Source organism: Cucurbita pepo, chromosome 12, assembly GCF_057944985.1.
Source record: "Cucurbita pepo subsp. pepo isolate OVF chromosome 12, ASM5794498v1, whole genome shotgun sequence".
NCBI lineage: Eukaryota > Viridiplantae > Streptophyta > Magnoliopsida > Cucurbitales > Cucurbitaceae > Cucurbita > Cucurbita pepo.
This window is the reverse complement of record NC_141809.1, coordinates 1669432-1682732: the sequence shown is the minus strand read 5'-3', so window position 1 is coordinate 1682732 and position 13301 is coordinate 1669432. Positions and strand designations below refer to the sequence as shown.

At 37.6% G+C, this 13301-nt stretch overlaps 2 protein-coding genes across 5 annotated transcripts; one reads left to right on the top strand and one right to left on the bottom strand.

Moving 5' to 3' along the window:
• Window positions 1-63: 63 nt before the first annotated feature.
• On the top strand, window positions 64-5567 carry LOC111807065 (uncharacterized). 2 transcript variants are annotated; one of them, XM_023692635.2, is made up of 8 exons: window positions 64-364; window positions 986-1426; window positions 1790-4029; window positions 4112-4381; window positions 4467-4547; window positions 4655-4766; window positions 4916-4982; window positions 5306-5567. In XM_023692635.2, exons 1-8 carry the CDS (start codon window positions 277-279, stop codon window positions 5400-5402), a joined length of 3396 nt encoding a protein of 1131 aa, XP_023548403.2. In that variant the 5' UTR covers window positions 64-276; the 3' UTR covers window positions 5403-5567. The 2 variants fall into 2 exon arrangements, with proteins under 2 accessions (XP_023548403.2, XP_023548404.2); XM_023692636.2 differs by lacking the exon at window positions 64-364 and having other exon boundaries at window positions 1246-1386.
• A 479-nt stretch (window positions 5568-6046) lies between these two features.
• On the bottom strand, window positions 6047-12926 carry LOC111807064 (uncharacterized). 3 transcript variants are annotated; one of them, XM_023692631.2, is made up of 8 exons: window positions 12754-12926; window positions 11159-11548; window positions 10281-10398; window positions 8834-9146; window positions 7765-7837; window positions 7294-7384; window positions 7131-7210; window positions 6047-6629 (listed from the first exon to the last, which is right to left on the bottom strand). In XM_023692631.2, the coding sequence occupies exons 1-8, from the start codon at window positions 12802-12804 to the stop codon at window positions 6495-6497; spliced, it is 1251 nt and encodes a 416-aa protein (XP_023548399.2). In that variant the 5' UTR covers window positions 12805-12926; the 3' UTR covers window positions 6047-6494. The 3 variants fall into 3 exon arrangements, with proteins under 3 accessions (XP_023548399.2, XP_023548400.2, XP_023548402.2); XM_023692632.2 differs by having other exon boundaries at window positions 11390-11548; XM_023692634.2 differs by lacking the exon at window positions 12754-12926 and having other exon boundaries at window positions 11434-11547.
• Between the last annotated feature and the right edge of the window lie 375 nt (window positions 12927-13301).

The window sequence follows — 13301 nt, the reverse complement described above, 5'->3', positions numbered from 1 at the left end:
CGGTTCGCTGACTAAGAGGTTTGGGTATATTTTTCAAATTTATTTTTTCATTTTTTTATTAGGAAAAATGACCTTTTTTCATCTTGGAACTTGATTCTCTTCGGTGAAACCCTCACTCTCACTCTATTTTTCCCTCCAAAACCCTCACGGTCCCTTTCATCTTCCCGCCATATCTTTCACATTCCAATCCTACTTCTTAAGCCCTCTTCCGATTCGCTTCTCCGGCGCCGACAAACTATCTCCGGCTTCGCTCCCCCGGCGGCAGAAGAATTGAAAATGACTCCCTTCTGGAGTGATCGCGTGGACATTGATTGTACGGATACCGAAGTCTTTGACGGCCATCTTTCACCGCCTACATGTTCTGGTAAACGATTTAGATTTCCGTATCATTTCCTTTTAAAGTGATCGATGTTTTGAAAGGTCGGTCTTGATGTTCTGTTCATTGAGTTTCTGAAGTCGCTGGAACTTTCCGTGAGCTCTTTTTTTTTTTTTTTTTTTTTTTTTTTTTGTGATTTATGAAGTTTTATATTCTGGATGATTTTTCTTGGGAATCGACTGAGTTCATGCAGTTCTTGGATTCCACAGCAGAGTTCTCGTTTTTGTTGGATGATGAAAGTCCCACATCGGCTAATTTAGGGAATGATCATGGGTTTATAAACAAAGAATACTCTCTCCATTGGTATGAGGCCTTTTGGGGAAACCCAAAGCAAAGCCATGAGAGCTTAGGCTCAAAGTGGACAATATCATACCATTGTGGAGAGTCGGTTTTCACCTCTTACTGAAGTTTTACTGAAGTTAAAAATTCAATTTGATGATAGGTTAAAATTGACTCTTTTGATTATCAAGTGTGGGATAAGTTTTTTCCTTAAACTTCTAGCTAAATCAAATTCAACTAGTTTCTCATAATGTAGAGTGATTATGCTGTCTGTGACTGGAAACTGTTATACTTTTCACCTTGATTTATCTTGTGGTTCGGGTAACACAGGTGAGGAAGCCAATAAAGCTTCGTGTTCTTCAAGAACAGTTGACTTTTATGATGACATGTTTGAAACTCAAGTAGTGAATCCTGTAAGTAATGAGTTCGAAACTCAATTAGTGGATCCCCTTGGAGAAACTCAAGTGTTTGATGTTGCGCGTGAAACCCAAATCTCGAGTCTCGGTGGTGAAACCCAGGAACTTGATGATCCCATTCCTGATTGTGTCAAGAATATGAACTTTGACACTCAAATATTGAATGATTCTGATGGTGAAGAGGCTGGTGATTGCTATGATGATGAAGGAACAGAGACAACTGAAATTAATCTCGATCTATCCGGCGATGAATCAGCCCAAAGTTATGATCAAATGACCTCTCTCCGTGGACATGATGCGCGGAAAGATTTAGAGGTACTGCGAGACACGTTGCCTGATAAAAAATGTAATTCAGGTATTATTCTTTTGTTCATTTGTACTAGATGCAAATATTTTTTGTGGCTTTCAATACGAGTGGAGTTCGAACAAGTTTTAATTTAGTTCGTTTCGTGCTCGTCGTGTGGTTTCAGTATATTACGGCAGAGTTCCCTGTTTTCAGAATGTTATGTCTATAGTTTTTAGTATATTCGTGCTCGTCGTTGAATAATGTAATTACAATGAGGATAGAAGAGAAAAGTGAATCTATAGTTTTTGTTGAGCTGATAAAAGTGCTCTTGAGATGTTTATTTGTTGCAAATGATTATTTTTTCATTCTAGGATTACAGTTGAAAAAACAATATGAGTCTAAAATCAATTTTCTTTTCGTTCACCTTTTCAGGACCCACACGACTTGCTTCGACTCGTGCAGCCTCATTGCGTGCCTCTGGTTTAGCAGCCCGTAGTTCTGCCATGAACACTAGAAGCCCCCGGTCTTCTTCTGTAATGATTGACAAGAGTATAGAAAAATCATCCTTAAAAGGTTATCACGTTGATTGGCAGAGTGATTTTGGGCAATTCTGTGAGATCGATGGAGATTCAGGTAACATTAAGTGCAGAGCTTCGATTCGTGTGGCTTCATTGCGTGCCTCTGGTTTAGCAGCCCGTTGTTCTGCCATGCAGACTAGAAACCCCACGCATTTGGTTATGATCGACAAGGATGTAGGAAAATCGTCCTTAAAAGATAATCATGTTGAGCAGCAGGCCGATCTTAAGTGCAGGGCTGGCAGTTCAGCAGCGAGAAAGCTTTTTCCTGATGATTATATACCTGTTGGAGATTTAGGAGATCTCGACACAAGCCATGATGTCAGTGACGTTGACCTGCATCGTTTGACTGCATGTGATGGTGATCAGTTGGCAGGGTTAAGCTATGTCGACTCTCACGAACCAGGGGATTTGACTCAAGACAATGCTCTTGATTTTGTTGAAAAGTTTCTTAAAGATAATTCTATGGAGTTTGATCAAGGAGGAACCCATAAATTGGACGCTATGGTGCAACCGAAGTCTGTTCCTAACACGAAAGGACAATATAATCTGGCTAACATTGTTAATTGTATGAGAACAGTTGGAGAATCGAGAGCTTTTGACTGGGACGATAGTCGAGAAGATGAAGGAGGTGGAGATCTTTTCTGCAGAAGGAAGGAAGAGTTCTTCACCGAACCTCAAAATTTGAAAGGAAAACGAGTAGACTTGAATGGTGACTGGGAAGAATGTTTAAGTACAAAAAATATGAAATCGAGGTTATTTTGTTCTGATTCACGTCTAGAGTTGAGTAAAGGAAACGAGAACGAGTCATTCCGAGACGCCTACGTCAAATGCAAAATGAACCTATCCAATAAGTTGGATCAGCAGAATGATGGCGAAGCATGTTCGGGAGAGTTGGAAGATGATGGCGTCGATGATCAACAAGAAGTCTCTAATGTGGGTTTCGATACACAGATGGCAGCTGAGGCAATGGAAGCATTATTCCATGGTGAGAGTATCCATAAGTTAGTTCATAATAATGGTCCAAAGGACTCTTTCAGAGGTTCTCCTTCTGGAAACCCAGACTCGAGCTCAAAATCAAGGCGATCTGCTAGGGGACATGCTTCTAGTTCTCGGGTTGCCCCTAGGCAGTCGAGAAAAAGAAACCAGAAGTTTTCTGGATCTCTCAGGAACGTGTGTGGAACCGAGACTGTGAAATTGTTGGAACGGAGTAAGAAAAGAGACGCTGATGGAATTGGCCGTGACTCTAGTAATGGATGTAACACGGTTCAGAAGCAGCTTTTACATGGAAAAATCGTTGAGGTTTCACCTGTTGCACATCGAACGAGGAATTCGATGATGCTAAATCAATCGAAAAAGGCTAAGATTACATCTGGTGAACGTGAGCGGTCGGTTACAAAGGTAGGTTCATCAATCAAGAAAAGTTGTGGTGATAGAGCCAATAGGGATTCTAAAGCAAAGAGAACAAATTCTTTAGAGGCTGCATCCGAGATTCTCGAAACGAAGTCGAAAGGCTCTGAAAATCGAGCAAAACGCTCCATAGGAGAGCGAAAATCGTGTGATATGTTTGTTGGTCCGGTAAGTCTGTCGGAAGATTTACTTGGACGAACTATGAATAAGCGCAAGAGGTCGTGTAACATGAAGAAAACACGATCATCACCTCGTTTAAACAAGAACTTGGAAAGACCAACCATTGGTAGATTGTCCATTGAAGATTCAAACAGGCCAAATTCTGTTCAGCAGTTAAAGAAAAAAAACGATGGATGTTCGGTTTCTTCTATTGTAAACACTACGGTCGATACATTTCCGAGTAAAAGGCATAAACCATCCGACACAGTTTGTGCTACTCCGCCCGATAACTGTAGGACGCCTATAAATGCTGCATCACCTGTTTGTATGGGCAGTGAATATTACAAACAATCATGCAAAAAGGGCCTCTCGAAACCAAGTCTTTTGAAAGAACTTCGTGATTTAACAGCTCCCGGTTTTGTATCGGGATCATTTCGTACTGAATCGAGGAAGAGAAAAGATATGAATGACGTTCGAGTCTTGTATAGCCAACACCTTGATGAGGACATAATCAAACAGCAAAAGAAGGTAGTAGTTTCAGTTCTCATACTCTTCTACCTTCTACCAGGTGGTTATTTCAACTTATAACTCATTATTGATGATCTTTCAGACGTTGACTCGCCTAGGGGTTACCGTCGTATCGTCCATGACCGAGGCAACACATTTCATTGCCGATAAATTCGTACGTACGAGGAATATGTTAGAAGCCATTGCTCGGGGTAAGCTTGTCGTGACACACCTATGGATTGAGAGTTGTGGACAGGCAAGCTGCTTCATCGACGAAAAGAATTACCTCCTACGAGACGCCAAGAAGGAGAAGGAATTTGGCTTTAGCATGCCAGGTTCTTTGGCATGTGCTCGCCAGCGTCCTCTTCTCGAGGTGATTTCGATATCATTGTTTAACCATGTGCTGTTTTTCGCTCGCCATTACCCTTCTCTAGTTTTCACAATGGTAAGCTCCACAGGGTCGACACGTGTTGATTACTCCAAATATAAAGCCTGGGAAAGACGTCGTTTCGAGATTGGTCAAGGCAGTAAAGGGTCAAGTATGTTGTGATTTTGATCCCTTTTCTTCGACGCATCACGTGTCGTTCATCTGCGCTGCACGTGTTCATACACATTCTTTTGCTAATGTTGGCTGTGATGTTATCAGGCAGTAGAAAGAATCGGGAGGTCTATGGTGAAGGATGATCAAATTTCAGACGATTTGTTGGTTTTGTCGTGCGAAGAAGATTACAATATGTGCATGTCTTTTCTTCAAAAAGGTTGGTTCAAGCCTTTCCTCATTTAGTTTATACCATCAATGAAGTCTAGTGGGTTATTATTTTTTTATTTTTTTATTTAAATAAAATTATTAAAATTGAAAAGAAGAAAGACGTGTTCGTCACGTGACAAATGTATATTTTGTATGCAGGCGTCTCGGTGTATAGTTCTGAGTTGTTACTTAATGGGATCGTAACTCAGAGGCTTGAATTTGAAAGGTCGGATCTTCTATCATTGAGTAAATTTCATATAAATAATTCATAATTTTTTTTTTTATTCATTTAGTTTTAGTATAAAAATAATTTTATTCTTGAAGTTTGAATTAGTTCGAGAATTTTTATATCATTGATTCGTAACACAAATTAGCCTTTGGAAATCGAATGGATCTTGACTGCTCAAATTTCTTTCTAATAGAACGTTTGGGATTCGGTTGATATAATTTTCGAAGTGCTTTTTTAAAATGTTATTAGAAAGCCATTTTAAATGAATTCTCAAATATCATTTGATGCTCGTGTCCTAATATTGTTGAAGGATTATGCAGGCATCGTCTTTTTGCAGATCATGTCAAGAGGACTCGTTCGACGATATGGCTTAAGAAAGATGGAAATAAGTTCCATTCTGTTACCAAACGTCGATAACTTTGTTATATAATCGTCTTGCAGTGTATATTATATAGTTTTGATGTGCTCTATGTATTAGATTTCATAGTTTAATGTAAATGCTTAGGCTAATAGGGTAAGTGCATGTTATAATTTTATTTATTTATCTTATTATCATAAGGTTATACAAAATGCAATTATATTTTTATTTATTTTATTATCGAGTAACTTAATGTAATGATGCGATTTATATATTTATATATTAAGGTCTTATGTGATATTAATTGGGAAATTTTAAATTCTTGCGTCTTTTTTTATTTCGTGAACTTTGTGTTAAACTTATCCAACGAATTTATATATAATTACTTGATCCAATTACATGGCTGATTTGAATTATTACATTATTTTTGCTATGTTCATCATTTAAAACTAATTTTAATTGTATAGAAATGCAAATGCAAATATTAAAGTGATTATACGAAAATTGCTTTTAATAAATATTAAATTATTCATAATATTTTGAACTTTACAATTTTTTTTTTTTTTTTTTTTTTTGTTAAAATAAAAGATGAAGAATTAAAAATGTTATTTAAGATTATACAAAAGATTAAGATTTTTATAATTTATTTCTTCTGATAAATCATCTAGGTAATTAATTTTTATGCCCGTAAATAATATTAAAAAGATAAAATGAAAACATTTCAAAATTTAGGAATATAATTTAACATTTAACAAATAACTTATAAACATTATTTTCACAAAAAATCACTATTTTTAAAACTAGCAAAAAAAAAAAAAAAAAAAAAAAAAAGTGTCCATAGGAATACAATTTTCCTAAGCAAAAAATATAAACGTTCTACTTATTAGGTCTTCAATCTTTGAGCAGTCTTTTTTCCATCTTATCGACAGTAGCTCGAGCTCATCCATTGATATTGTCTATTTTTTAAGCAATTCAAAACTTCTAAATCTTGATTCAAGATGAAGATGATATGATCTTTACTCATTAGATGACTGAAGATGTTCGTGTAAAGTGGGATCTACCTGCATTCTCTTCATTCATCAGATTGTCGTTGATAATTAGAATTTTGGAAGGAAGCTTTCGGAGACAGGCTTATCATCTTTGGAATTTGGTCATACTAGATTGTGATTCTGTACGACTCGAACTCGCCAAATGTAGTAATGAATATACAGAGAGTTAAGGCTCATAGCCATACCAAAACCCAAGATTGCAGACAGCAAAATGGCATATATGGCCTTCAGTTTCAGCTGCAAACAAAGGCCAAAAGAATGTCACTATGATGTACTAAGTTGAGGTTTCTAATCCAAAATGAGAACAATGAAGATTGATATATTCTCGAGTTAAACGTGTTTGAAATTTGCAGCCTTAATTTTGATACGACTTATTTGGAAGTAATTTTGAAAGAGTTCAAAATCACTTTTTACACATTCAAAATCCCTTTGAAACATGTTTTTCATCATTCAAGATCAGTTTTGATGGTATGAAATTTGCATCTAAAAGTGTAAAACCCTTATTGTTTTATTATTACACTTTTAAATGCTATTTTCAAATAATCAAAATTGATTTTGAAGAATTAAATACACGTTTTGGAGTGGTTTTGAACTTGACAAAATGATTATAAGTACTTCAAAATCACTCCCGAACATGTTAGATGGGTCCGTTCGGTTTTCAAAAACAGGGTGGCACTCTTTAGAAGCCACTTTGAGACCAAAGTTGTGCTATGTCAAATGCATCAAGATTTTACTCACCAAAGTATATAATATATGAAGAATGATAGCTACAAGTGCAAATTCAAGAGCTGCATAAGTCCATATGTATTCCTTGATTGCTGCAAAGTTGAGCAGGCAGGAAAACTATGAGAACCATAATCAGCTTTAAAGGAAATATTCAAAGTATCGTATAAAACTATACCGAGAATGACCGAGAATATCGACGACATGATACCAAACAACAACGCAAAAGGCGCAGCGTAATTGATCGCCCGAGTCTTCAAGTCGTGAATCTAAAACAAACGAAAACAGGATCGAACAATGTCGGAATCTGAACACAACGTGAAAATATAAAGCTAAGTAGAATACATGTTCCTAAAGAAGTTCAAGTACGAGGAAGTTTCGTAACAGCTCAAACTCACCGCTAACAGATATTGTCTGCTTTGACTCGTTACGTATCGTTGTTACCCTCACGATTTTAAAACGTGTCTGCTAGGGAGAGGTTTCCACACCATTATAAAAATGTTTCATTCCCCTCTTAAACTGTGCGGGTGACGGTGATACGTAATGGGCGACGGCGATTCGTAACGGGCCAAAACAAACAATATCAGCTAGCGGTAGACTTGGGTTGTTAAAGTTCAAACAAATTCCTCTTTCTTAGCAAATGGCATACCAGAAGCTGCTGAAGGAAGAAAAAGTAGCATATTGTGCTAATTAAAAGAAGCACCACAAAGTCCTGCCAAGCGCTGCAGCAAATACAGAAGTTAAAGTACAGTTTCAGCTTAGTACGTGAGACGAAAATCAGAAACGAGAGTGAAATTTTCGAACATCGTCAAAAGTAGAGATGTCCACAGAGCGGAACGGTGACGGAGATGCCTTCTCCGTCCTTCCCACCTGTTTCAGTCCCTATTCCGGCAAAATTCTCCATTTATTTTCATGGGGATCAAGGAGAAATCTTGTAACAGCACCGCTAGCTGATATTGTCCTCTTTGGACTTCCCCTCAAAGTTTTAAAATGCGTTCCAAGTTTCCACACTCTTATAAAGAATGTTTCATTCCCATCCAACCTCTCCAACCAATGTGGGATCTCACAATCCATCTCCTAGGGGGCCCAGCGTCCTCGCTGGCACACTGGCTGGTGTCTGACTCTGAAACCATTTGTAACAGTCCAAGACATCGCTAGCAGATATTGTCTTCTTTGAGCTTTCCCTTCTGGGTTTCCCCTCAAAGTTTTAAAATGCATCTCCTAGGACATGTTTCCACACCCGTATAAGAAATGCTTCGTTCCCCTCTCCAACCTCTCCAACCCTTTTGGATTTCCCCTCAAGGCTTTAAAACGCGTTTGCTAGGGAGAGGTTTCCACACCCTTATAAGAAACGCTCTCCAACCAACGTGGGATCTTACAATCCACCCCTTGGGAGCCAAACGTTCTCGCTGGCACACAGCTCGGTGTCTAGCTTTGATACTATTTGTAACAGCCCAAGCCCACCACTAACAAATATTGTCCTCCTTGGGCTTTCACTTCTGGGTTTCCCCTTGAGGTTTTAAAACGCATCTGTTCGGGAGAGGTTTCCACATCCTTATAAAATATATTTTGTTCCCCTCTCCAACCAAGGTGAGATCTCACAAATCTCTTTCCTCTCCCATTTCGTGCCCTGTTTGGAGCGAGTCTCCATAGGTTAAATAGACATCTCCAATCAAAAGTGAATAAAAAATCCAAATCACGAGAAACCATTGTAATACCTTATCGTCTGTGAACGGAAAGTCAGTTGATTATGCAACTGTCTTCCGTCCTGTTGTGCGGCGGTCGGAATACGAAGTAGCGTGACAGGTAAATTCTTTACCACCTGCCTACAGACTTCACACTCCTTTTTTCCTCTTATACTAAACCATTTTATTGCACAATCTTTATGTACAAGCCTAAGATCTCCTTTGCAACTACATTCCATTTTGAGAGTGTTTTCTTCTTCACATGGATCATAACATATTCTACAAACAGCTTCCTCTTCAGGAATTTCTTCATCGCCATTCTCTAAGGTAACAGAACCATTTTGATCTGTTACATGGAATAATTTACGTAAGGTTCAATATACAATCTCCCCAAACGTTCGTGTTATTTTTTCAAATTTTTCTCGAATATTTTAAAAGTTTCAGCTCCATCGACCCCTAGTTTACCTTAATTTCCTTTTTAATTTTATGAAATAGACATAATGCCCTATAAAATTGAAAACTTACTCATTTTACACGACTTAGACCATAGGTCCGTACCATCTTGGTTGCCCCCAAACGGGTGATTGTGATTAGAAAATGAACCGATTTCAAATGTGATTCACAACCTCAAGGCTAAATTAATAAAAATATCATTGAACTTTACATTTTATTTCAAAAATACCCATAAACTTTCAAAAGTTTCAATAATACTCTTAAACTTTCAAAAAATCTCAAAAATACCTTTACCGTTAGTTTTGGATGGAAACAATTAGTATTTTGTTTCAAAAATACTCTCAAAACTTTAAAAAGTTTAATGAATACCTTTCAACTTTTATTAAACAATTCAATTTTTTCTATACCATATTTTAAAAAATACCCATAAAATTTAGAAAGTAGCATTAATACCTTTTAACTTTATCAAAAAAATTAAAAAAATTCTTACTATCAATATATGGATAAAAACCGTTTATCGACACCTCATAGATTATTTACAAACGCTTTAATGTTACTCTAGAAAAGTTCATGAATATTTTTGAAACGGTATTTTTAAATTTTTTTTAAAATATTTAAATGTATTTTTGAAGTTTTTAAAATTTTAAAATTTTTTTTAAGGTGCTAATGAACCTTTTGAGAATGTATTTGTTAAAAGAATATTTTTTTAAACTATTTTGAAAGTTGAAGGTATTTTTAAAATAAAGTATTAACGGTTTCCATAAAACTAATGGTAAGAATATTTTTTTTAACTTTTGAAAGTTTAGAGGTATTTTTGAGATAAAGTGGAAACTTTAAGGGTATTTTATTAAAACAAATACATGCAAGATTCATAATTATTAAAGACTCTAAGGACCTAATATATATTATACATAAATTGCAACCTGTAATAAAACCATGCCTAAGCTTCTATGGGACGTGAAGGGTGGGCATAGAATAAAGCAATATTTAAACTAGTAATGAAGTTGTAGGGTATAAGGACTTATACCAGAACTGCTACTGGCCTCTGAATTTGCCTTAGGGGAAGCAAAAGATGGAGATCGTATTATAACAATATGTCTACCCGGCATGGATAGAGACCTCGAAACTGCACGTGCTGCTACTTTCTGCAAGAGTTAAAAACGAAAGATCAAATTATGGATCTGAATCAAGCAACAACATCGTAAACATTTCTATTGAGTACTAAAAGTGTAATAGCATAAGTCCACCGCTAGTAGATATTGTCCGCTTTGGCCCGTTACGTATCACCATCAGCCTCACGATTTTAAAACGCGTCTGCTAGGGAGAGGTTTCTACACCCTTATAAGGAATGTTTCGTTCCCCTCTCCAACTGATGTGGGATCCCACAGTCCGCCCTCCTTGGGGACCTAGCATCCCGGTTGGCACGCTGCTCGGTGTCTGACTTTGATACCATTTGTAACAGCTCAAGCCCACCGCTAGCAGATATTGTCCGTTTTGGCTCGTTACGTATCGCCGTTAGCCTCATAGTTTTCAAACGTGTTTGCTCGAGAGAGGTTTCTACCCTTGTAAGGAATGTTTAATTCCCCTCTCCAACTGATGTGGGATCTCAAAATCCACCATTCTTGGGGACCCAACGTCCTCACTGACACACCGCCCGATATCTAACTCTGATACTATTTGTAACCGCTCAAGCCCACCACTAGCAGATATTGTCCATTTTGGCTCGTCACGTATCACCGTTAGCCTTACAATTTTAAGACGCGTATGTTAGGGAGAGGTTTCCACACTCTTAAAATGAATGTTTCGTTCTCCTCTCCAACCAACGGGGGATCTCACAAAAAGTCTAGCCAGTTTTGAATGATGAAACTTTTAAAAAATGGAAGTTTGTAACACGAGATAACTCACACGTGGAACTGGCTTTTCATTAGTTGTGGCGGGGCGGGGTATCAACGGGGACAAGTTTGAAGCTGGAGTAACTGGGAGGGACGAGGACTTTGTCCAGGAAAAGGCTGATGATGCGATAGCTATTACCGGACTCTCAGCAGTTGTTCTCGAGTCCGAACTTAGGAGCGAACTCGTCTCACCTTCAGCAGCAATGCCTTTTCTCTTAAAGCTTAAAGCTCTTAAAAAGCTTACAGGAGATAAAACACCATTGTTCGAACCTAGAGATTGCAGTAAACCTTTTACGCCACCCATCGGTCTCGAAGGTACTTGAAGTGAGATATCGGGGCGTCTACCGCTATGTCGAGTATCTGATATCTGTTCATTAACAGGTTTTACATTCTCAACATCTTCCTGCTTATAACAAACACATACAAATTCAAGTTAGATTCATCGACTATCTAAGATTAAAGCATTGAATTGGCTTAAAGGGCATGCTACCACGTCACGAAATATAAATTCGAAGTACTTTTACAGTTTCCCTCACACATCTAGCATGTCACTCAACTAATCTCTCCCCCGAGAGACCTAAGTGAGTCATCCCGTAGCAATGGCATCCCACTTTGCCACGCCCCGGAGACGAGAATCAAATCCACGAGGCCGTGTTTTATATCGAACATTCATCCATTCACCTATTTCAGTTTATTTCAATTATATAGATATGATTATCAAATAGATTTGCCATGTTTCTTGTAACAACCTCAGTCTACGGCTAGCAGATATTGTCCGCTTTAGCCCGTTACGTATCGCCATCAACCTCACAGCTTTAAAACACATCTACTAGGGAAAGGTTTCCACACTCTTATAAGGAATGTTTCGTTCCCCTTCCCAACCGATGTGGGATCTCACAAATGGTATCAGAGCCAGACACTGAACTGTGTGCCAACAAGGACGCTGGTCCCCAAAGGGTAGATTGTGAGATCCCACATCGGTTGGAGAGGAAACGAAATATTCCTTATAAGGTGTGGAAACCTCTCCTTAGTAGACACGTTTTAAAAATCGTGAGGCTGACGGCGACACGTAACGAGCCAAATCGGACAATATCTACTAGTGGTGGGCTTGAGCCGTTACATTTCTGCAAACGATTAAGATTTTCTAGATCTAATTTATGATACATGAGCATTGTCTTTAAAATAACAACAGGCTAGAGCAAGAATTTGATACACTGTTCAAGATCTACAAAGTACCAACAGTATCAAGATAAAGAAAACTCCCCCAAAAACGAGACAACTATAGCCCCATGCTTAGGGATACCACAATAATTCATCACAAATTAAGCTGAAAAGAAGAAACTCAGCACTCGCATGAATCAAAATCAACTATCAGTCAGCACTCGCATGAATCAAAATCAACTATCAGTAATTCCTTGTAATAATTGTAAATAACAATCTGGAAGAACTCGGAAGAACACGACATTGTTAATCGCAGAGCTCTAAAACAGCAGAGAAATTAATCTTAAAATCAACGAAAAAAAACGATCAAAATACAATAGCTGAAGACGAAGATGAAGAAATCAAGATTTGGAAAATTAAAATAAATAAATAAATAAATAATCTAACCTCTTGAGTAATCTCAGAAATCCCATCCATAAGTGGCTGAACCGACGCCATTACTGTTAAACTCACAAGAGCTTCAGCAAAAGAAGAACCCGAAAATTTACAGAGAATTCCGAGCGGAAAGAGAGGGAGAGTAAATAGAGAGGGAAAATTTATGGATTTTTTTTTTTTTTTTAATTATTATGTTTTTTTTTTAGTAATAATATTATATTTGAAGACTGAGAGAAAGACTAACAAAATTCTGTACGTAGACGGTTGTCTGGGACTCTGACGTGACAGGTGCTTGTTGGAACCTGACTAAGAAAATGGGCCCAATGGCCCATTTAGTACAATTGAAGCGATTGTGGGCCCATTTCGACACAAGAGGCCCAAACTGTTCTATGCGTGGGCTCCACACGCTCACATGGTCCTTTTTAAACCGACTTCAATTGACTCGCGTTGACTTGTAAATAAATGGGGAATGTTCTTTTTAATATTATTTTGTTTGAAAAATTAGTTGAGTTAGTTGAGATGTTTTTTTTTTATTATTATTATTTAAAATATATATATAT

What these genes read in the sequence shown, in the direction of transcription:
- LOC111807065 (XM_023692635.2), top strand. Translation starts at nt 277, where the DNA reads ATGACTCCCTTCTGGAGTGATCGCGTGGACATTGATTGTACGGATACC. An exon ending in TTCACCGCCTACATGTTCTG is followed by an intron (nt 365 to 985) that starts GTAAACGATTTA and finishes CGGGTAACACAG; the next exon opens with GTGAGGAAGCCAATAAAGCT. An exon ending in TGATAAAAAATGTAATTCAG is followed by an intron (nt 1,427 to 1,789) that starts GTATTATTCTTT and finishes TCACCTTTTCAG; the next exon opens with GACCCACACGACTTGCTTCG.
- LOC111807064 (XM_023692631.2), bottom strand. Translation starts at nt 12,804, where the DNA reads ATGGCGTCGGTTCAGCCACTTATGGATGGGATTTCTGAGATTACTCAA. An exon ending in TTCCGTTCACAGACGATAAG is followed by an intron (nt 7,838 to 8,833) that starts GTATTACAATGG and finishes TATTTGCTGCAG; the next exon opens with CGCTTGGCAGGACTTTGTGG. An exon ending in TTCATATATTATATACTTTG is followed by an intron (nt 6,630 to 7,130) that starts GTGAGTAAAATC and finishes CTTTGTTTGCAG; the next exon opens with CTGAAACTGAAGGCCATATA.